The sequence below is a fragment of the Trichoderma camerunense genome (assembly GCF_050948025.1).
Source record: "Trichoderma camerunense strain CBS 138272 chromosome Unknown V8C40scaffold_16, whole genome shotgun sequence".
Taxonomy (NCBI): domain Eukaryota; kingdom Fungi; phylum Ascomycota; class Sordariomycetes; order Hypocreales; family Hypocreaceae; genus Trichoderma; species Trichoderma camerunense.
Genome location: NW_028145354.1, coordinates 388,944 through 409,435, shown reverse-complemented (window position 1 = coordinate 409,435; position 20,492 = coordinate 388,944). Strand labels below are relative to the sequence as shown.

General features: G+C 53.2%; 6 protein-coding genes across 6 annotated transcripts; all 6 read left to right on the top strand.

The window, feature by feature from the left end:
* The first annotated feature begins 624 nt into the window (after nucleotides 1-624).
* On the top strand, nucleotides 625-2,665 carry V8C40DRAFT_252477 (putative zinc finger motif, C2HC5-type-domain-containing protein). The gene has a single exon (XM_083217399.1). It carries the CDS (start codon nucleotides 737-739, stop codon nucleotides 2,393-2,395), a length of 1,659 nt encoding a protein of 552 aa, XP_083070137.1. The 5' UTR covers nucleotides 625-736; the 3' UTR covers nucleotides 2,396-2,665.
* A 1,833-nt stretch (nucleotides 2,666-4,498) lies between these two features.
* Nucleotides 4,499-6,030, top strand: V8C40DRAFT_276639 (Whi5 domain-containing protein; the record flags this gene model as incomplete). The annotated part of the gene is made up of 2 exons (XM_083220871.1): nucleotides 4,499-4,957; nucleotides 5,023-6,030. The coding sequence occupies 2 exons, from the start codon at nucleotides 4,499-4,501 to the stop codon at nucleotides 6,028-6,030; spliced, it is 1,467 nt and encodes a 488-aa protein (XP_083070136.1).
* Nucleotides 6,031-8,897: 2,867 nt separating this feature from the next.
* V8C40DRAFT_69253 (uncharacterized protein) lies at nucleotides 8,898-10,059 on the top strand. The gene has a single exon (XM_083223315.1). The coding sequence runs from the start codon at nucleotides 9,085-9,087 to the stop codon at nucleotides 9,748-9,750; it is 666 nt and encodes a 221-aa protein (XP_083070135.1). The 5' UTR covers nucleotides 8,898-9,084; the 3' UTR covers nucleotides 9,751-10,059.
* A 1,215-nt stretch (nucleotides 10,060-11,274) lies between these two features.
* On the top strand, nucleotides 11,275-13,294 carry V8C40DRAFT_252466 (peptidase S8/S53 domain-containing protein). Its single transcript, XM_083217398.1, has one exon. The coding sequence runs from the start codon at nucleotides 11,351-11,353 to the stop codon at nucleotides 13,112-13,114; it is 1,764 nt and encodes a 587-aa protein (XP_083070134.1). The 5' UTR covers nucleotides 11,275-11,350; the 3' UTR covers nucleotides 13,115-13,294.
* A 646-nt stretch (nucleotides 13,295-13,940) lies between these two features.
* On the top strand, nucleotides 13,941-18,119 carry V8C40DRAFT_252464 (DHS-like NAD/FAD-binding domain-containing protein). The gene is made up of 2 exons (XM_083217397.1): nucleotides 13,941-14,786; nucleotides 14,850-18,119. Exons 1-2 carry the CDS (start codon nucleotides 14,661-14,663, stop codon nucleotides 17,697-17,699), a joined length of 2,976 nt encoding a protein of 991 aa, XP_083070133.1. The 5' UTR covers nucleotides 13,941-14,660; the 3' UTR covers nucleotides 17,700-18,119.
* A 287-nt stretch (nucleotides 18,120-18,406) lies between these two features.
* V8C40DRAFT_252461 (PLP-dependent transferase) lies at nucleotides 18,407-20,363 on the top strand. The gene is made up of 3 exons (XM_083217396.1): nucleotides 18,407-18,517; nucleotides 18,607-18,769; nucleotides 18,854-20,363. Exons 2-3 carry the CDS (start codon nucleotides 18,649-18,651, stop codon nucleotides 20,110-20,112), a joined length of 1,380 nt encoding a protein of 459 aa, XP_083070132.1. The 5' UTR covers nucleotides 18,407-18,517; nucleotides 18,607-18,648; the 3' UTR covers nucleotides 20,113-20,363.
* Nucleotides 20,364-20,492: the final 129 nt, after the last annotated feature.

The window sequence follows — 20,492 nt, the reverse complement described above, 5'->3', positions numbered from 1 at the left end:
CGGGATGCTGCAGATCTCGTCATTTTGGCCGGCTGACGGAAGACGCAAACGAGTTGAAGAGGGTGGGATTGTTCTGTGCTATGCTGTTGGTTAAGGTTGGTGTGTGTGAGTGTCAGTGCCTAGGTATTAGACAACCACTATATGTTGAATAGTGTGTCGATATGCTTACAACACGTCAACTTTATGCGAAGGAGCCACGTTTGTGGCTGTAATTATACATCTACCTAGTACTGAGCAGGTTATAAATTCAAATTAGCGAGCGGCCTACATACATATCATGACGCGGGTATCGGTGAATCATGGAGCGAATGTGCCGGGAACAGAGGCTGAAGCTGGGCTGGGATCGCTTCCCACTTCCAACCCCACCATCATTATGCTAACCAGTGGCACTCTACCGTCCCTACGTAGTAACCAAAACATTGATTTGACTGACAATCTTTAATAATGCAATAACATGAAATGCAATCAGCCGGTACTCACCCTGAGTGGCCTGCTTCCCCAGATTTTAGTCCATGTAAATTGATGTGATTTCTCTTTTCGGCATGACTCATCCGCCGCTGCAGATAAGTCCCTGCATCCACTGATAAAGACCAACAGCTTGGAGCTTTGTTTGACTTGCGCCCCTCCATATCAAGCTTGGTGACAGTGACACACAATTCAATACCTGCACCGAATTCAACAGCCAGCTTCTATACACATACGCAACACAAGTAATATTGCTGAAATCGTCGCCTCAATGTCCATCTACCAGCTCGCCCAGCTACTCCCGCTGCCAGATGAGGAACTACAGCAAGTTCTCGACTATGCCTCGACACTCTCCAAACCCGAAGCCGTCACACATTTTAGCAACCTCCTTGGTGATTCGCCTGCCGTAATCGATTTTATATCCACCTTCAACGGTCGTCGAAAAGATCCCACGGCTCCCGCAGCTGCTCCAGCCCTTCCAGCCGCTTCGATATCAAAAGCTCCGTCAAAAGCTTCAAAACCTGCCGCGTCTGAAACAATAGACGCTGTGCCGAGATCGACCAGAGGGCCGAAGAAGAAGAAAGCGCCGATACACACCCCAGAGGCCCGAAAAGTCGAGGACTATGCTGGTCCAGCTGGAAAGGCATACAATAAAAAGGATTCCGATCTAGAGTACATATCTCAGCGATCTAGCGCCCCGAGCAGCAATCGCCCGTCAAGGACAGCCTCGCCAGCAAGGCCGTCTGTCAAGGAACCAACTGTTAAAAAGGCGGCACAACCTACCAAGGTTGAAGTGCCAGCACCAAAGCAATCAAATTCTACAGCGGCTGGTTATCTCATATCGGACGATCCAAAAAAGTCAAAGCCCAAGTCTACACCAGTTTCTCGTACATCGACGCCAAAGCCGGCCAACAACGGAAATGTCACCAAGATTTCAATTTCAGGAGGCGTGCCAATGGCAGGCCAGTCTACGGCGTTGGCCGATCTGGATGCGGCCATCCGATCCCTAGAAATTACGACAAACCCAACGCTAGAGAAGGACGCCAAGTCAAGGAAATGCAATTGCGTGGCAGCCAGACACCCTCTTCAAGCTGCGGCCCCCAACTGTCTTTCTTGCGGAAAGGTCATCTGCTTGAAAGAAGGTTTGGGACCATGTACATTCTGCGGGACACCACTACTAAGTTCCGACGAAATCCAGGCCATGGTTAGAGAGCTCAAGGACGAGCGTGGCAGGGAAAAGATGGCGGCGAACGTAGCGGCTCATCGTAGGGTAGATGTTGCTAAGACACCCGCACCGTTTACGCCGCCACGAGGGCTGGATAGCGATGCTCCATCACTGTCTGAAGCGGCTGCCAAAGCACGAGACCATCGAGATAAGCTGCTGAATTTCCAGGCACAAAACGCCAAGCGTACCACGGTGAGAGATGAAGCGGCAGATTTCGACGTATCGGGTGCCATGGGTGGAATGGGCAGCATGTGGGCGACGCCCGAAGAACGAGCAAAGGAGTTGAAAAGACAACAGAAAATCATGCGAGAGATGGAATGGAGCGCACGGCCAGAATATGAGAAGCGGCAGCAAGTTATTAGCATCGATCTAGCTGGCCGTCGAGTTATAAAGACCGTTGCACCTGTCGAACGCCCAGTCACACCAGAGGAAGATGAAGCTCATGATATCGACTCTGGCATCCTACAAGAGACATCTGGAAACAAGAACGCTGGCGGGGCATTTAGTACAAATCCGCTCCTGGGGGCCGTGATGAGGCCTATCTATGATGCCAAAGGGAAAGGGGCTGAAGCAGAGGGCCGGAGCAGCCGCAGCAAGGGATGGAGAAGGGTTCAAGATGACTTGGACAATAACGAGGGAGTCATTCTAGACGGAGGAGCGTATGGCTCACAAGCGGTTGGCGGAGATGAGCCGGAGCGCGGGTAGCGCGTGTATATTACGCACACAATGTCTCATGAAGATGGTGAGGGGCAGTGGCTATACTATTGTCATTATAGTGGTAGATGATGCTCGTAGAAGCACACATAATACCAATAGACGCCATGAAATAGAATAGATATATACGCTGTCATCAGGTACCATCTACTAATTCTCGCAGCATCTACTCTGTGTGTATCTTAAACAACACATCGTGGAGATATCTCAAGAAATATGGATCACGTGCTGTCAATGCGGCATGAAAACCCTTACCCAGCTGGTGCTAAGAATAGCTCGAGGCTGTGGCTGAAATCAGACTTTTGGGCGGCTGACTAAGACACAAAGACGTGTCGCGTCATCCACGTGACTTCGTGTCATGACGAATTTCGCGAACCATCAAGGCTCACATCAACTGCGCAAAAAGCCTCTGCAGGGTTGCACAGCCCACACCACAAAGACAAAGAAAAAAGTAAACTGGTGGAGTTGCGCTGGAGGCTGTCGAACACGGGAAACTCCCATGGTTGCCGATTGATTTGCCACGCCAGCAGCAAACTTAAAAAAAAACGGCCAGGCCTTCGCCTAGAGCCAGTTTCGGCCTCTCAGCTGAATTCTGGACAGGAAATCTGCAATTGACTCCGGCCGGCGCAGAAAAAAAAAATCTCCCAGCTGGATGGAGCCCATTACTCGCGGGGTTTTTCTTGGGGGTGGCGGGGAGCGATTTTGAGATGGAGAGCACAAGCCAAGAAAAAGTCGTGCAGCAATGTCCCACCAAAAGTTTCTCAAACTAACGACGAAACCCTGTATAACGGAGTCACTGACGAGGAGCGATATGCATGTCCTTTGAGTGAGGCTTTTGTCCAAGTCTGTGCCAAAACTACGCAACCCACAAAGTCGCGCCCCGAGGGTTGCATTTTGCGGGCAAACGAGACGAGAAAAAATTGACAGTAGCGCCGTTTTCTTCGTTTGTCCATGCAAGGTCAGGTAGGATGATGTGAGAGAGCTGCAGGTGGCCCTGTTTTGGTATTAGCGAGCCCGGCCGCTGAAGATTTTGTTCTTTTATTCTGCAGAGGAGAAGAAAACTCGATGGCTGAGAGTCTATCGCGGTGGTTACACAGAAAAGAGAAATTAACCCAGCCAGCCAGCCTGAGACTTTCTATCTGTTATACACTCACCCACACTCTCTCCCTCCGCTCTCTTTCTTTACCCCCCTCGTGCGACACTTGATAGTTTGAGGCTTCGGGTCGGACAGTTTCCCTTTGACCTCTTCTCTATTCTCTCTGTTCAATCAATCAATGTCACTTTGAACCTACAAAGACGCCGGGTCCACCCAATCCACCGGCTTAGCGCTGGTGCTCTAGTGCGCGTGATGCTTCTGGCACTCTGGCAACTCTGTCGATGGCTTCGCGCCTAGCCTCAGTGAGGTAGGTCCACTGAGTGATGGCGAATGCCACTGGACGCTCAGTGAGTAGAGTGCAGAACTTATGGGGCGCTGGCCGACTGCTCTAGCGACCGCAGCGCCTATCTCAACTGTGCTGTCACCGCGCTGGCCTTGAATTGAACGCTCAGCGCTGCGCTTTTGGCGGTCTTTGGGGGGACCTTTTGGGGATCGGGATCCCGTCCTTGCCCGTCCCTCCCGCATCCGTCGCGACTGGACCGCGCGTAACCCACACACACAAACCAGGACCGACATCTTTTCTGCTGCCTCACTGACACTGACACCCACCTTTGCAACCACTATCGCTTGCTGCCGAGTATTTGCTTTTTTTTGCTTCACTTCACATACCGGTCTGTACTGTACCCAGGCTGGTTATTTCAGACCCATTGCTGGCTGTCCAGCGATCTCTGCTCCAGCCTCCCTCTCGGCACGCGCCAACGCGCCGTTGTTGGTCTTGAATCCCCAGACGTCCCACGTAACACACACACGCTCGCAGTGGGGTTTGTCGCGCTCTCGACAATCCGCGCGACATGTCGCACCCAGCGCCTCCTGCTCCGGCTGTGGGCGTCGAAGCACGCGCGCCAGAGATGCCAGCTGTGCTCGCCTCGCCGATTGTTGCTGCTGCCGCCGTCGCCGCGGCGTCTTCCTCGTCCGCCGCCGACATGGCCGTGGGTAACATGGACGGCGATATTGATATTACGTCTTCGCAGAGCGAGGTAGGAGAGACGCCCCGTGACCCGTCGCCAAAGCAATCGCAGCAATCCGACGCCCACGATGCCAGTGGCCCCGGCTCCGCCCTCAGCATTCCTTTGACCGTGACCAACTCGCAGGAATCCCACGTCACCAGCTCCTCGGTCCATGCCATGACTCCCCCCGCCAGCGACATCAGCAGCGTGACGGACGGTGCCGCGGCATATCTGGCACACGATGTCTCTGCCGACAAGAACGACCATCTTCTGCAGCTGTCCACCATTGCCGCTGCCCAGGACAGAATATCGACCGCTGGCGCATCTAGGAAACGCATGGCGGATGGCGAGGTCAAGGCGGGCATGAGCCCTGTCAAAGGACGTGGCCATGGCCATGCCAGGACCCTCAGCACTGTTAGCATCACGTCTACCGGCAGCACTATTGGAGAGGTACGTTGGCGGGCTCTTTGCTTCTGTAGACGATATATCACATGAACTAACTTGTTTCTTCCCAGCTATCTGCCGAGCTCAAGACTCGTCTCTCTTATGCCATGGTCAAGGTAAACTTTGGCTGGCAAGGTCATTCCATTGAAGAGGTGGAATCAATGGCCGCCTCCCAGGCCGTCTCTCCTGCTTCGGGCTCCTCCACCATTAGACGACACAGTTCCTCGGCGAGTCCGCGTCTAAATATCACGGCTGCATCTACTCAGGTCCATCTTGCCCAGCAAGCTGGAATTCGCCGCAAGTCTGATTCTCCCAACTTGCTCTCTAACAAGCCCTCTCTTGCTCCTCCGGCCACCATTCAGCCTTCCATCTCTGCTGCACGCTCCAACCCGCGCCGCAACTCTAGCCCGCGATATACACCCACTATGCTCTCGCATTCCCATTCGGCGTCTCCTCACACTCCCGGCCAGCCAATGCTAGTCGAGACTCATCAATCTTTGTCTCAGCCCGCGCGCATGGCCGACCCAATCCTATTCCCGTCACATCAGAACGTCAGGGAGCAGGACGCCATGGAGGCATTGCTATTCATGAGCAGTCCTAACAACTCGGCCAACCTGAAACACACATTCTCTCCCTCTGCGTCTCCCAATCCCCAGTCCAGTGCTTTCAGAAACGTCGCTGCAAGGCACGCATTGCCTAGCGGGCCTAGGAAGGGTCTCCCGGGCCATAGGCCAACAGCCAATGCCCACCAGCGGCCTGGATTCAACAAGTCTCCCGGAATGATGCACCCTCCTGGATCGCCCATGGAAGTAGATTCTCCACAGCACCCATACTATAGCCCGAATGGAGCTACACCGAAACGACGCCTCAAAGGGCCCAATAGCCATTTGAGAGGAGCTCTCTCGCTTCCCACCGGGCTTGGTGCCGGCCATAATAGTGCCAGGAGGGTCTTGCGAGACGAAGATATCGAGAGAATGCTCGACCGAGCCAGTGCTGAAGCGGCGGACTCATCAGATGATGAAGAAATTCAAATCCCCCGCCTTCGAAATGATGTTGGTATGATGGGCGTCCGGGGATGAAATCGAAATTTGGATTCTCTACGTATTTTCCTCGCCATTTATGTCTCTCTAGTCTACGTTATTCAGACATGCGATGACAGAGAAAAGGGAAGCCCCGGCTCTGAAGAAAGCGGCTACCGGCCCCTGCATGATAGGGTCATACTCGAATTGCCGATTCAGGCTGGCAGATCGATTAAGCTCTTTATCACAGGGTTGAAGCCGCTACAACAGCAGCAGCCGTGTGATTAGTCTGCCAGCCAATCGTAGCATCGCTACTCAGATGTCCACACGCCCTCCGTCGACCTTCTGTTCTGGCCTTTATTGGCTTCGCTACGACGTCGGGCAGTGAATGGAGCTGGTAAAATGACTCCCTGGTCCATGTTGCGAACAAGATAACATGGGAGTGCTGCATTACTCAATGCTCTGCTTCTCCCGGTGAATACGGCAAGTTTGTCAGACCAAATGCCCTTGGCCCTCCATATTATCATATGTCTGAGCTTTGCACTACTGGTTGGAAGATGCTTGCTGTATATGCGTACTTGGTGAGATAATTACCAGTCAGTTGGTTTTGGTTATTGGTTCTTGGATACCGGTGGTCATCTTTCAATGGCGTGCATCATTCGCCACTGTTTCTAATGATGTATGTGATGTTTGATGGTGGAATGAAATGGATTTGTGTGAAATAAGCCGTCTCTAGGAGACGAGGCTACCTATGTAGCTTGTCAACAAGGACACCAATGCTATGAGTTGAGGATATGGAGAGGTGTGTTGAGAAGAGGCTCAATTGAAGTAGAGCGTTTAGGCGGGTATATTCAAAGGCCTTTCTATTTATGACGGCCGCATGAAGTACTGGAGGTTGTCACAAAGCAAAGCTCAACCTCTTGATCGTCGCCAATACATGATGAACCTGTGAAGAGAAGATGAAAGTACAAGTAGGGTCTCGATCAGCCCCCAGCACAGCCATTCCCAGCTGTGCAGTAGTGCAGACATCGAAATCAGTCCTCATAAATACCAGTTTCTTCTCGTATGGCTGTCAGGAGGCCTCATTAGCAATTATTCTACAGCTGCTGGCTGCTAAGCAACTGCCACTGATATACATTTACTCAGCTATGGATGCTCTCTTCAACTCGGTATCGGAATCCCGGCCAAAGGATGCACCGAGGTTCATGCTGTTTTGAGCGAGCAACACACGTGCTTGGATGATACATGTAGTCCCATCTTTGCAACATCACCTCGACATTCCTCCGCCAATTTCCTCCTGTCATTCTACATGTGATGGATGCATAGCGTTCAATCTTGATGCCTGAACTAGGCAGAATCTCCTCACTATGGTGCTTGAAATGCTCAACTCAATGCCATAAGAGATCCTGATGCCTGACCGCTCCTTAACGTCACCAAAAACAAGCTGCCCGAACCTACGATATCCGCAGCAGGAGAACTAGAATTTCTCGTTTATTCTCACTTCAACGCATCAACCGAATAAATTCTCATTGTACTAATTACTTGCAGACCTGGATCGCAAATGCGAATCAAATCGTGCTTGCTTGGCTGCTCCCCTCCATAAACGGCACGAATTGGCCGAAATCTGGCGAATGACCATCTAAAATTAGGCATGGCTTCATGTATACCTGCACGTACAGCTGCAATAGCCAGGAACTACATGCAGCGAGAAACCTGGTAGCCGTTGGATTGAACCCTGCAAATTCCTTTCGCGTATTGGCGATGCTCGCAGCCACGATATCAAGTCTCCATGCCGTATTCTAAAATAGAGAAAACGGCTTACTTTTCCTCCCGGCCAACACGACCCTGGCAAATCCGGCAATGGCTTAGCCGGGCTGAGATTGTCAGCCTTGGAAGAGGCTAGGCGGGCGCCAGTGATGGAGGTTATTGGCGATCGTGAAGCCATAGTTTCGCATCTTACGGCGCTTCCTCGACCTAGGGCCGCACTAAGACGCCAGCTTCTCGCAGACTACTGAAAGACGTTGAAATTATAAGTCCACTCATATTGCGAGCAGCCTCGTCTCCTCAACACAGCTCATGTTTTGCAGACCGGCCGGAGAAGAAGAAGCGGCGAATGCGCGTGAGCATCCCTTGGAGATTAAGACCCCACGTTGTCATCTATCACTTTGTTAATATCGCCGCAGGCGGGCATCAAGGCCTATGAACGTCCTGGGATGACACGCATGTGCCCATCATGAAATGTTGACAAGTCATTCCTATTAGCGGCTCTTCATTTTGGCTCGAATGCAGATGCAGCCACTCATCAGAAGCTGGGGCCCGTGACTTTGACTTTCCGCACCTCCCATCCGAGACAGCGGTAATTATAAGCTCCGTTGGTGCCCAGTTCCAGACCTTTGGTTCATAGTCCTCGCATGCAGTCCGGATGCCGCGAGGCAGTGGCTTGACTCGAGTCCAAGACGTCTTGAAATTGCGCCAACGCCCGATAGTGGACGGGACTGCATGCTTAGACAGACACTGAGCCTTGTCCTAAGACATCTGACACTTGTATATGGCAATCTCTCCTGTCTCTCGCACCCAGAGACATGCTGTATGGCGTGTTATTAGCGTGGCTGAAGCTCTTAGCCTCCGATTATTGCCTTTTAGACACCCAACTATCGCACGCTTCTCGCCACCTATCACGACAACGGGGGGAGCTCTACAGGTTTTTTCCCTTGTTTACTAGCCACACGAGTGGGCTGTAGCTCCAGCGATCGACTAATGAGGAGGATAAAGAAGATATCCACAGCAGGAGAGAGGCTGTCAGATATTACACTACAAGAGGCCGCGACCGCAACCAGCCTGGCCTCTCTGTTGTTACGTAGCTGAACAGGACACCGCATATCTTCATTGGCTGGCCGGGCTGTCGGTGACGTGAATCGAGGCCGCCAGCTTGTATAGCATCTCCGGTCTTCCTCTTTCTTATATCTATCCATCATCTCCTTGTTCACGTTCAGCTTCTGCTTCCTTATTTCATCTCCAACGCCGACTCGCAGGCCTGTTTATACTTGCTCTCATCAACATCAAACCGAACATTGGGCCATACCTACCAGATACTAGACACCACATTCCGCCATCATGGAACATAATCGACCAAACAGTCGGCAGAATCTCTCCGTACCACAAACTGCCACTTCGTCGCCGCCATCCCAGCTCCGCCATCGACCGTCCTTTCGAGATCGTTTCTGGAAGAGGACCAGCGCAAACTACGACGGAGAGGATGATATCATCCACGAGGATCAGGTCAACCCCATCAAAAAAAGTCCCTATGTCCCCATGAATGCAGCCTCTGGCTTTTCGAGAACCGCGTCCACGCCTCGCGAGCAGTTCAAACGACGAAGCCGAACAGACGAGCGACCGTCAAGCAAAGAATCCGCCGTCAACGTCCACGCCCGGTCGCCTCTCGGTGACCTAGCCGCGGGCCACCTGTATGTCCATACTGAGTCCGAGCCCGATACCACCGACTTCGCCACCTTTATCGCCGCGGCGCAGACGGAGGAGCGCCTCCGCCATGCAGCGTCCCAGAGGCAGGGAGCACGAAGCCACTATCGGGACAGCGGTTACTATTCGTCGTCCAACGGCGGCCGTCACGACCACGACCCCTATTCGCCGTCTCTGCCTTCGTCGGCCTCGGCAACCGGAGCGGCGAGATTGAAGACGCAGTCATCGAGGACGTTTGGCCAGCGACTTGCAGAGTACATCAAGCCTCCGCGAGATGATGCTGTGCCGTCAGTTCGTCGGTGAGGATGAGACAAAGGATGATTTGTTTTTGAGCGAGGATTTTTTGGCGATGCACTTACTGGGATTATAATGGAGAGACACTGGTTTAATATTGTGTGATTGATGAACTTTGATACACTTGATGGTTGGGATGGACCATACCCCAAGGACACTTTATCCCTTTGTCCATCTCAACCAGCACACCTATACACGCGGTAATATTCATCACATACAGCACAAAAAGGGCGTTTGGGATGCATTTGATGGAAAGTAAACGACTTAGAATAGGCACAGTTTCCTAATTGACTCTTGCAAAATACCACTCGCTCCATCAGTCAGCATCAATTGCTAGCAATCAATCTATTATTTCGCCATATATCCCCTGTCGATCTGGCGCGGCTCGAAAAATAGAAGCTTAAAGCCAAAAGTGCCGGACCCCCAGGGCGACCTCCTATTCCGGGACAACATCTCCGCTTGACACGTCTTGCGGCCTGCCTGTCTGAGAAGTCGTGGCTCAGAGACATTATCCGGGATGGCGCGGAGACGGGGCCAATTTGTCTTGCATGGACTACCCACACGGGCGGCTCCGAAAAGTGACTGTGTCATGTCTGGGGCTTTTGTTTTGCTTGGAATGAAGGCAAGACAATGGGCTGGGATCAAGACTTTTTAGTATAATTATTAAATACTTTCAAAATTGTGATCAGATTGAGAACAAACTCCTTCTTTTCTTCTTCCTCTTCGTCTTCTCTCTTGCCAAACCCGCGTCTCATCTCGGCTGTCGCATCACCGACGCTATTTATGGAAACCCAGTGGCAAGATTAATACTTGACCAGTTCCAATATCGGGACCTGCCGATCTCTTCCCCCTCTTCCATGTTCACCGTCCGTGCTTTCTCGCAGCATCAATGAACCTTTTTATCTTATCACACATCACAAGGCGACCTTTTGCTAGCTCAGCGTAACCAAGCTTGGCAGCTCAGAATTGGCCAATGGCGAGACAGGATGGAGTTATGCAATGTCTCAATTCCTCACAAGAAAGCCGTATCGAAACGAGGGTGACATTGACATTGGCGCAAGCTAGGGTGGCAGCCGAGGCTGGGACGCTTGATTGATTGTCCCGCGTGTGGATATCGGAGCACAGGTTGACAGGGTATTGCTCCCGGCTCTATTGGTCTGTTTACGTATCTGGCAATACTTTCTCAGCATTCAACTATACTCTACCTAGGTAAGATGCTGGCCAAGAGATTTGCTAGGCCTTGTTTAATCAATTTGATGTTTACTGCCGAAGTCGGGAGAACCAAACTCTCCTATCGTTTCTTGGCGGACATGGTTCCTTGATCGCGACCTGCCCTTGTGGATGTCTCACATAACGCGGGCACGGGAAGGGCTACCGCAAGCAATACTAGCGAGTATTGCATTTGCATGGAGCACAAGCTTCTCGCTCGGCATCTCCCTAGAAAAGGCAAGAAGGAGGAGGGAGGAGGTGCCAGTCGATCTAAAAGGTTCATACATAAAAAGCTGAGCAACGCCATCCATCCATCCTTCTGGGCCTTCTAGATGTCTCTCTTGCCCTCCCACCACATCTCTGCCTCATTCCCTCAGCCTCGCGTTTTCGACAACACAAGATGAAGTCGGCATTGCTCTGGGCGGTGCAGCTCTCGCTGCTGGCAGGCCTCGGCGCCTCTCGCAGAAACGTCGAGCAGGTCTTGAGCATCCCTACAGGATGGACAAAGTTTCAGGATGTCGTCAACCCTGCGCGTCACATGCGGCTGTCGATTGCCCTGCGGCAGCCCAATATTGGTCAATTGGAGGCCAAGATGACAGAAAACGACAATCGGCTGTCGTTGGAGGAAATCCAGCAGCTGCAGGCCCCTGACCAAAAGGATGTTGACGCCGTGCTACAGTGGCTGTCTCAGAACAACCTCAAGGGCGAGGTCGACAATAACTTCATCCATGTCACGACGACCGTGGCCCAGGCAGAACCCTTGTTGGGGATGAAGGTGAGCCGCTTCGCGTACAAGGACAAGAAGCCGGTGCTGCGAACCACAAAGTACACGGTGCCCGACTCTGTCGCCGGCTCCATCAGCTTCATCCACCCCCTGGCCAACTTCATGACTGCTCGCCACAAGCCAGAGCTCCTGTCTGCACCGCCAAAGCCTGCGTCCAAAGCCGCTGCTGCCGACCAGGATAACATTATATATTGCCCTGGCAGCGTCACGCCCTCGTGCCTTGCCCAGCTCTACAACATTTCATCATATAAGCCTGCCGACAACAACTCGCCCGTCAGGTTTGGCGTGGCTGGTTTCCTCGAGGAGAACGCCAACCTCCTAGATTTACAGCAGTTCCTCAACTTGACCGCACCCAACGTCGCCCAGGCGGGAAAATCCATCACCGTTGAACTGGTCAATGACGGCGTCAACTCGCAAGACTTGGCCGAGTCTGGCCATGAAGCAGCGCTAGATGTGGACTACGCCGTGTCTGTGGGCTTCCCTACAAACGTCACGTACTACGCTACAGGTGGACGAGGCGTCAAGCTGGACGACAACGGACAGCCCATCTCGGGCGAAGACGATGACAACGAGCCCTACCTGGAATTCTTCAGATACCTGCTGGCCAAGCCTGACCACCAGGTGCCCCACGTCCTGTCCTTGTCGTACTCTGACGACGAGTTGTCCGTGCCTCGAGAATACGCCAAGCACGTCTGCAGCCTGTTTGGTCTGCTCACGGCCCGTGGAACGTCCATCATCTTCTCATCTGGCGATGGCGGTGCTCGAGGCGGCCGCGACTCATCGTGCCTCACCAACGACGGCACCAAGCGCCCCGTCGCAATGGCAACTTTCCCTCCTACTTGTCCGTGGGTGACTTCTGTTGGAGCCGTCACCAACGGCGCAGAGCCGCCATCTGGAGCCAGCTTCAGCACCGGTGGTTTCTCCCAGTACTTTGCCCGGCCCCATTGGCAGGACAGCTCTGTCAAGAACTACGTCCAGGCGCTCAACGGCCGACTGGACGGCCTGTACGACCCGTCTATGCGCGCCATCCCCGACATCTCCGCGGTTGGCACTTCCTTCATGATTATTGCGGGCGGAATCCCTCACTTCTTGCAGGGAACCAGCGCGAGTGCTCCGGTGTTCGCCTCGTTGGTTGCGCTCATCAACGATGCCCGACTGCGCGCCGGCAAGAGATCGCTCGGGTGGCTGAACCAGCATCTGTACTCTAACAAGGTCAAGAATGTTTTGCAGGACATTACTGTAGGGAAGAGCCTTTCCTGCGTGTTTAACGATACGGAGGTGCCAGGAGGATGGCCGGCGGCGCCGGGATGGGATGCCATTACCGGGCTGGGCGTGCCCAAGGAGTTTGACAAGTTTTTGAAGGTGCTTTATGATGTATGAGGGGTTGTGGATTGGGTATAGAGGGAGTAATTGTACAAGTATTGGCGGCTTCAGTCTAGTCCTATGTCGATGCTGTAGTTTTCTTGCCTACGAAATATAGGATCAATATGATGTTATACGGTAGTCACTTGCTCTGAACTAGCTATTGCAGCTTTTCTCACCTTCTTGATAATATTGGAATCCATCCCCATTAATAATCTCTCATACAGCACCTACCTGTCACTTGATTCGACGGGGTACACGTGTGTCTGGTATCACCATTCCAGGTCATTCATTACATGTAGCCATCCCCACTACTCATGCTGAACTCTCTACCACTCTACGCCAAACTCCATCGTGTCTACATGAAGAAGAAGAAGCAACAGTACATACAAATCAAGATGTTCACAGGTAAAGTAGGTACTAGTTGTTGAGGTCCATCTAGAGTTGAGTACATGTGCCGAGGCCTACTCAACTGACGTGCCGCCAACCATCCCGCCAGCCCAGCCCATGCCCCAACTGTTCTAGCGGGCTCGAACCGCTACAGGGCATCAAATGCATTCAGCACCTGCCGATGCGCCAGTTCGTGCCCGCCCACAGCACTAACGCCTGGCAACCCCCGACCCGCTGAGGGTCGCTGGCCGAGTCCGCTGGGTCAGCCGCTTCAGGGCTCTAGAAGCCACCGACCGAGTCCGCTAGCCACGAGCTTCAGGGCTCCAGCAGCCACTAACGGAGCCTGCGGATCCCCCCCTCACGCCTCAAGCCGTGCCGCTAAGCCCCCCTTGGCAATGGAACAACATCCGCGACCTCGAACCTCTCACATCCAAATCACTTGCGCGTCAGATTTGATGCTTCTCACCGACAACGAACCAGGGCCTTCAGATTGACCTCACTTTCGCGCGTTTGTCTTTCTCCAAGGACATTCAATCCCCGTGCTTGGTCTCGTCTTTCTGCTAAACTGCGGGCCAATTCGTTTCCAGCTTTGTTTTTCTGCATCGTCTTTCTCATCTTGTCTTGTCTGTTCCACGGGGAGCCTCGCATCAAGATCTACGGCTTCTTCTGGATCTTTGACGCCCTTCTTGGTTCGCGCGCGCCAAAAACGACTTCATCCTCGGCCAATGCCGCTCGCCTACTCATCAGATCATCTATAACGCCCAAAAGCAGAAGCTACAAGATACTTTCAGATTTCGAATCACGCCTTTAGCGGGAACAATCTAGCCGGCGCAGTTGCAAGGGTCCTTCGCACTTCCGCCTCCTCTCTCCGCATTCTCGCAACAATCATCACAATGCCGATTCAGACTATGCGCTGAATCAACTTGAAAGAGATTTGAATTTCGGAGAGAGAATCAACCTTTTTCCCAGGCGCGGCGCCCGGGCTCTGCTGCTCGGACTGCCTTGGAACGTTGGCGTCTGATACTTTCTAACCTTATTTTCCTGCATCTATTTGGCCCGTTGCCGTTCATTGTTTTGTTTTCTCTACCAGTCGCCTTCTCATCTTTTTCTTCCTTATAAATTCTCAATTTTTCACAACTGGCGACTGGCTTTACTGGTTTTTATATTCTTCAAGATGCCTACGCAGCACGTAGAACCCGAGACTCATGGCCTGCTGCAAGAGGTTGCCAACTCGCTGCTCAAGGCGCGAAAGGTGGTGGTTGTCACCGGCGCCGGCATCAGCACCAACTCAGGCATTCCGGTTCGTCCTTGGACAAGGCACAGGTGCTTGAGATTGGGCGCACGCTGACTGCTGAAAATTCAGGACTTTCGCTCCGAGAATGGGCTCTACTCACTCATCCAGGCTCAATTCGACGCTGCCAACCAGCCTACGCGATCGACCGACCGAGTCAAGACCGACGGCGACAGCAACGGCAACGGAGACGGCGGAGAGGAGCCTCGCCCGACGAAACGTAGGAAGGTGTCGCGGGAGCCCTCTCCGGACCTGGACGAGGTTGATCGGCAGTTAAATGAGGACATCAAGGCGCGCGCCGAGGCTGAGATGCCGGCTGCGTCGAGTCAAGCCGCCGACACGCAGCAAGCCGTGGCCGCATCAGATCCAAACGCGTCGGAGAATGGATCATTGAGCACTCCGCGTTCCAAGCCCGCGCTTCCCTCCACGCCCAAGCCGACAACGACATCCCCTCTGTCTTCTCCCCCAAGAGAAGAGTTTATGCTTCCCCTGCCATTGGCATCATCGTCATTGCGAGCCGAAGATCGCGAACGCATTGCGGGTGTCTCTCAGAACATAGTTTCGTCTCCTCTATCTTCACCGCCACCGGTGCTCTTTGATCCATTCCACCCGTCCTCTCCTTCAGATGAAAACATGAGCCGCCGCAGCAGCACCACGCCGTCGGAAGTCGACGAGATGCGAGACCTACCCAACGCCATGCCGGCCTCACAGGCATCAAATCCCGGAAAGACAGCTCTTCCCAACATGAAGGGCAAGGACCTCTTTGACGCCTCGATATGGTCGGATCCTACGAGAACTTCCGTCTTTTACCAATTCGCAACGTCTCTACGACAAAAGGTCCGCGAGGCTGAACCTACCAGCTCACACAAGTTCATCGGCCACCTCAGGGATCGGGGCAAGCTGGTGCGGTGCTATACGCAAAACATTGACCAGATTGAAGAAAAGGTTGGCCTGTCGACGTCTCTGCTGGCCGGGCCGGGCAGTCGCGGTCGCTTCTCGCGCAAGTCAACAGCAAACGCGGCACAGCTCAACAAGATGGTGGAAGAAGTATCATCCAGCGGTGAAGGTGGAAACGCTGGCGATGTTGGCGCGTCTAGCCAATCACCACCAAACGGGTCGAGTGAGCAAACGCCTGCAGACCAGCGGCAGACATCATCCCAGCCCAATGGTAAGACGGAAGAGGACGAAACTACTACTAGCAGTACTACTACACCGCCAGATCAACAACCCAAGCCGGCCCCGAGAAAGGAGGTGCCGCCGCTGCGGTCGGGTGTGGAGTGCGTCTTCTTGCATGGCTCTCTGCAGCTTCTACGATGCTTCCTCTGCGGGCAGGTTTGCTCTTGGGACGATGACGACCGCGAGGTGGAGACGCTCTCTGGCCAACAGCCTGAATGTCCTCACTGCGTTGGCGCGACGGAAGCGCGCCAGGAAAGGGGCAAGCGAGCCCTGGGCGTGGGCAAGCTGCGTCCCGACATTGTGCTGTACGGCGAGGAGCACCCAAACGCCCACCTTATCAGCCCCATCGTGACGCACGATCTCGCCTTGTACCCGGACATGCTCTTGATCCTGGGGACCAGCCTCCGGGTCCACGGCCTCAAGGTCATGGTCAGGGAGTTTGCAAAGACGGTGCACAGTAAGGGCGGCAAGGTTGTCTTTGTCAACTTCACCAAGCCACCAGAGAGCTCCTGGGGGGACATTATCGACTACTGGATCCAGTGGGACTGCGACGCTTGGGTGGCCGATCTTCAGGTGCGCATACCAAAGCTCTGGCAAGAGCCGGAGCCGCCAAAGCCCAAGAAGAAGCGCGACTCGGGAGGAGGGGCTGCTGAAGAGGGCCGGGAAGAGAAGAAGAAGCCTCCCGCGCAGAATCCTGTTGCGTTACGAGACACCAAAGTGAATGGCGCCTACTGCACATTGAAAATCCTCAAAGAGCTACGAAGGATCACGGCCACTTCGCCTCCGCCGCCGTCGTCTCCTCCCCTCCCTATCGTCCTTTCTCTTCCGCCTTCTCTATCAACTGCTCCGCTTCCGTTGGAACGCGTCTCGGCCACCGTCGCCACGGAGGTCACCCCAAACCCCGACCCCCCGACTCCCGCTGAAGTGGCCCCCCGTGCCGCCGCCGCCATGGATCCTCCTACGCGAATCAGCACGCCGAGAGGAAAGGCTAAGCGACCGCGCAAGTCGGCCCCGGGAGCTCTGGAAAGGCCCAAGAGAACGCCGTCGACGCTCAATCCGAATCACGGCCGCTCCAAGAAACCAGTGGAGGAGGTCAAAGAGCAAGAGCCGCCTGAGACGCCCGAGACGCCTAGCCAGCCGCCAGTCAGCACGGTGGAAGAGTTCAGCTCCATCCTTCACTCTGTCAAGTCTAACCCTCGCATTCGCAAGAGAAAGATGATTGACGGAGAGGAGTTTGTATTCCCCACGATTGGAAAGAAGCGTGGCGCGGTGGATAGCCTGTACAAGGGCGCTGAGGATGACAAGAAGCAACTGCCCCCTCTACGTCCAGTGCCCGATCAAGCCACCGGAGTGGTATCGCTACCAGCCGAAGCCGAAGCCGAAGATGGCGTGGAGGAACCTCTCGCTTCGATCTCGGTCAATGTACGAGCCGCAACGACATTCACGCGTCCAGAAGCATTTTACATCCAGGATCCACTGGTGACGCTGCTTGAGAAAGCGCCCCAATGGAAGGCGATGGAGGTGAATCACGGCGAGCTTCGACGCAACAAGCGCCGCATTTCCAAGAGATTTCTTCCGGTCCAGGTGCAGATGGAGACCAAGGCCCAGGCCGAAGCTAATGCCGCGCTTGCGCTGGCCGGCCTCAGGACGAATAGTCACATGGTGCCACAGGTTGCTCATGCAGTGCCCGGCAATGGATATACGGAGCTGGCCAACTGGGCGGCCACTTGGAGCTGCAAGAAATAGGAATAGGAATGCAAGCGGTGTGGTTGTGCCAACTCCTGATGGTCTTGAGTCATATTTTTCTTCTGCTTCTTTCTTTTTTCGTTATTAATTCTCTTCATTTGCTAGGGATGGTGATTTTTTGATAGACACCGGGCAGCGGTATCATAGGAAGCCGGCATATATGATGAGCATTTACACAGGTGTTAGCGGTTATCATGATGTTTAATAAGGGCTGGGCTAGGGATACAGGACTTTGTGCCTCTTTTTCTTCTTCTTTTTCTGTTCATCGGGCACACAATCAGAAGTCATGAACCAAAGGGGTGAGGATGGATTAGATGACTGGTTTAGCGTGGTGCATGCATTACACCTTCTATTATTTCCCTTGACGGATTATATAGACTTGGCAAAATCTATAATCTTGTCTCTCAATGCAACGAAGTTTCACATGTTCTTTGTCGCGCTGATTCAGCGGTTACTCACGGGCTTATGGGCCAAGATTCTCCCCCTCACTAAAGGGCGCCGTTGATGGGCTTTTTAGCTTTAGGCTTAACTACTAACAGGCCCGTAAACCGATCCATTCGCCTATCGAAAACGCGGACTCGGTGCCCGGATTCACCCAGCAGTGAGCCAAACAGTGCCTGGTGGTGTGAATTCGGTCATTGACGCAGATAATCTCCGGTGGGGGTAAGGCCGAAGCCGCAGGACAGCGGGGCAGAAGGAATGAGGGAGTCAGAAAGTGAGAATCGACATGGAGGTTTTGTCATTATCGTCATTTTTCAATTTGTTTTTGAATTGGTGAAGAGGTGATTGGTGCATAGACCGGTTCTCGGAAGAGTGAAGTGAGTCTTTTTGCCGAATAGATTGAAAGGATTGAGAGAGGGATTTGAGATAAATACCATACCAGGGCGCTGGCTGAGCTTTTGTGAAGATCGTTCGAGTTGAGGATATTCACAACGTTAAAAGGTCGAATATGGTGTCTTTGACGATTCGAGAACGAGATGCCAAGGTTGGCGAGGATGGATTCAAGGTGTTTGGCCGTGAGATGAGAAAGGACTTTTTGTTTGCTCCTGAGTGGACGAACCTCAACCACGGTGAGTAGGAACAAACTCCAATCTCAACGCTCCGATTCAAACGTCATCACTTATACTGACATCTTCTCTGTCTCATCTCTTAAGGCTCATACGGCAGCATCCCCAGAGCCATCCAAGACAAGCTGCGAGGCTACCAAGACGACATCGAAGCCCGCCCCGACCCCTTCATCCGCTTCGCCCTCGCTCCACTCACCGACGAATCGCGCGAGGCCGTCGCAGGCGTCGTCAATGCACCGGTCGAGACGGTCGTCTTCGTCAACAATGCAACCGAGGGCGTCAACACCGTGTTTCGTAACCTCAAGTGGAATCCCGACGGAAAGGACGTCGCGCTGTGCTTTTCGACGGTGTACGATGCGTGCGGGAAGGTGATTGATTTCTTGTACGACTATCACGGCGAAGGGCGCTTCACGAGCCGCGAGATTCCGATTCAGTATCCCATTGAGGACGATGAGATTCTGCAGCGCTTCCGCGACACTGTGAAAAGTGTTCAGGACGAGGGGAAGCGCGCAAAAGTGTGCATCTTTGATGTCGTCTCGTCGAGGCCGGGCGTCGTGTTTCCCTGGGAGAGAATGGTCAAGGCGTGTCGCGAGCTGGGCGTGCTGAGTCTCGTCGACGGCGCGCAGGGCATCGGCATGGTGCGCTTGAACTTGTCCGAGGCCGATCCCGATTTCTTCGTGTCCAACTGCCACAAGTGGCTCTATACGCCGCGTGGGTGCGCCGTGTTCTATGTTCCCGTGCGGAACCAGCATTTGTTGCCGACGACGCTGGCCACGAGCCATGGGTACTCGTCACAGAGTGGCGAACACAGCATCCGGCCTGAACCGCCGTATAAGCCCAAGGACAAGAGCTTCTTCGTCAACAACTTTGAGTTTACGGGCACGAGGGACTATGCGCCTAATTTGTGCGTCAAGGATGCCGTCAAATATCGCAAGGAGGTGCTAGGCGGCGAGGAGAGGATCCTCAACTACCTCTGGGACCTGAACAAGAAGGGCAGCAAGCTCGTTGCCGAGAAACTAGGCACCGATGTGCTGGAGAACAGCAAGGGCACGTTGACAAACTGCTCCATGGCGAACATTTCGATTCCTCTGTGGCGAGGTGACAAGTCCGAGGCGAAGGAGGGGGATGTCGTTGTACCGGCCGAGGATGGGGACCGCATCGTGGTGTGGATGATGAGCACGATGGCGTCGGACTACAAAACGATTGTGCCCATGTTTTGGCTTGGTAATAGATTCTTTGTGAGAATTAGTGCGCAGATTTACTTGGATCTTGAGGATTATGAGTTTGGGGCGGAGACGCTGAAGAAGTTGGTGGAGAGGGTTGGCAAGGGGGAGTACAAGGCTTGAAGTGGTGGTTTTGGCTAGTATTGACGGTTTGTGTGAAGTAGATGTGAGAGTTATGCTTAAATTAAAAGAGTTGATTAGATATTATTTGGTGTGGTGAGTTCGGTTGTTGGTTGTTAGGGTTACATATGACACATGGAGAGATTCGTCAGCATTGGATGATGTGCTCCTTGAATAAGTGGTATCATGTTATTCTCTACATGTGATTAAAGTATACTTGTTTCTTAGAGGAATCTGTAGCAGATATAATTAACACTGTCTTGTTTTACTTGTCTACATACATGGACACCTGTCAATATGGGCTCTTTGTACAATGATGCTCATGATGGTTGCACAACTACCCTACACTAACATGAAGAATATCGGCAGCAGTTGAGAGTGAG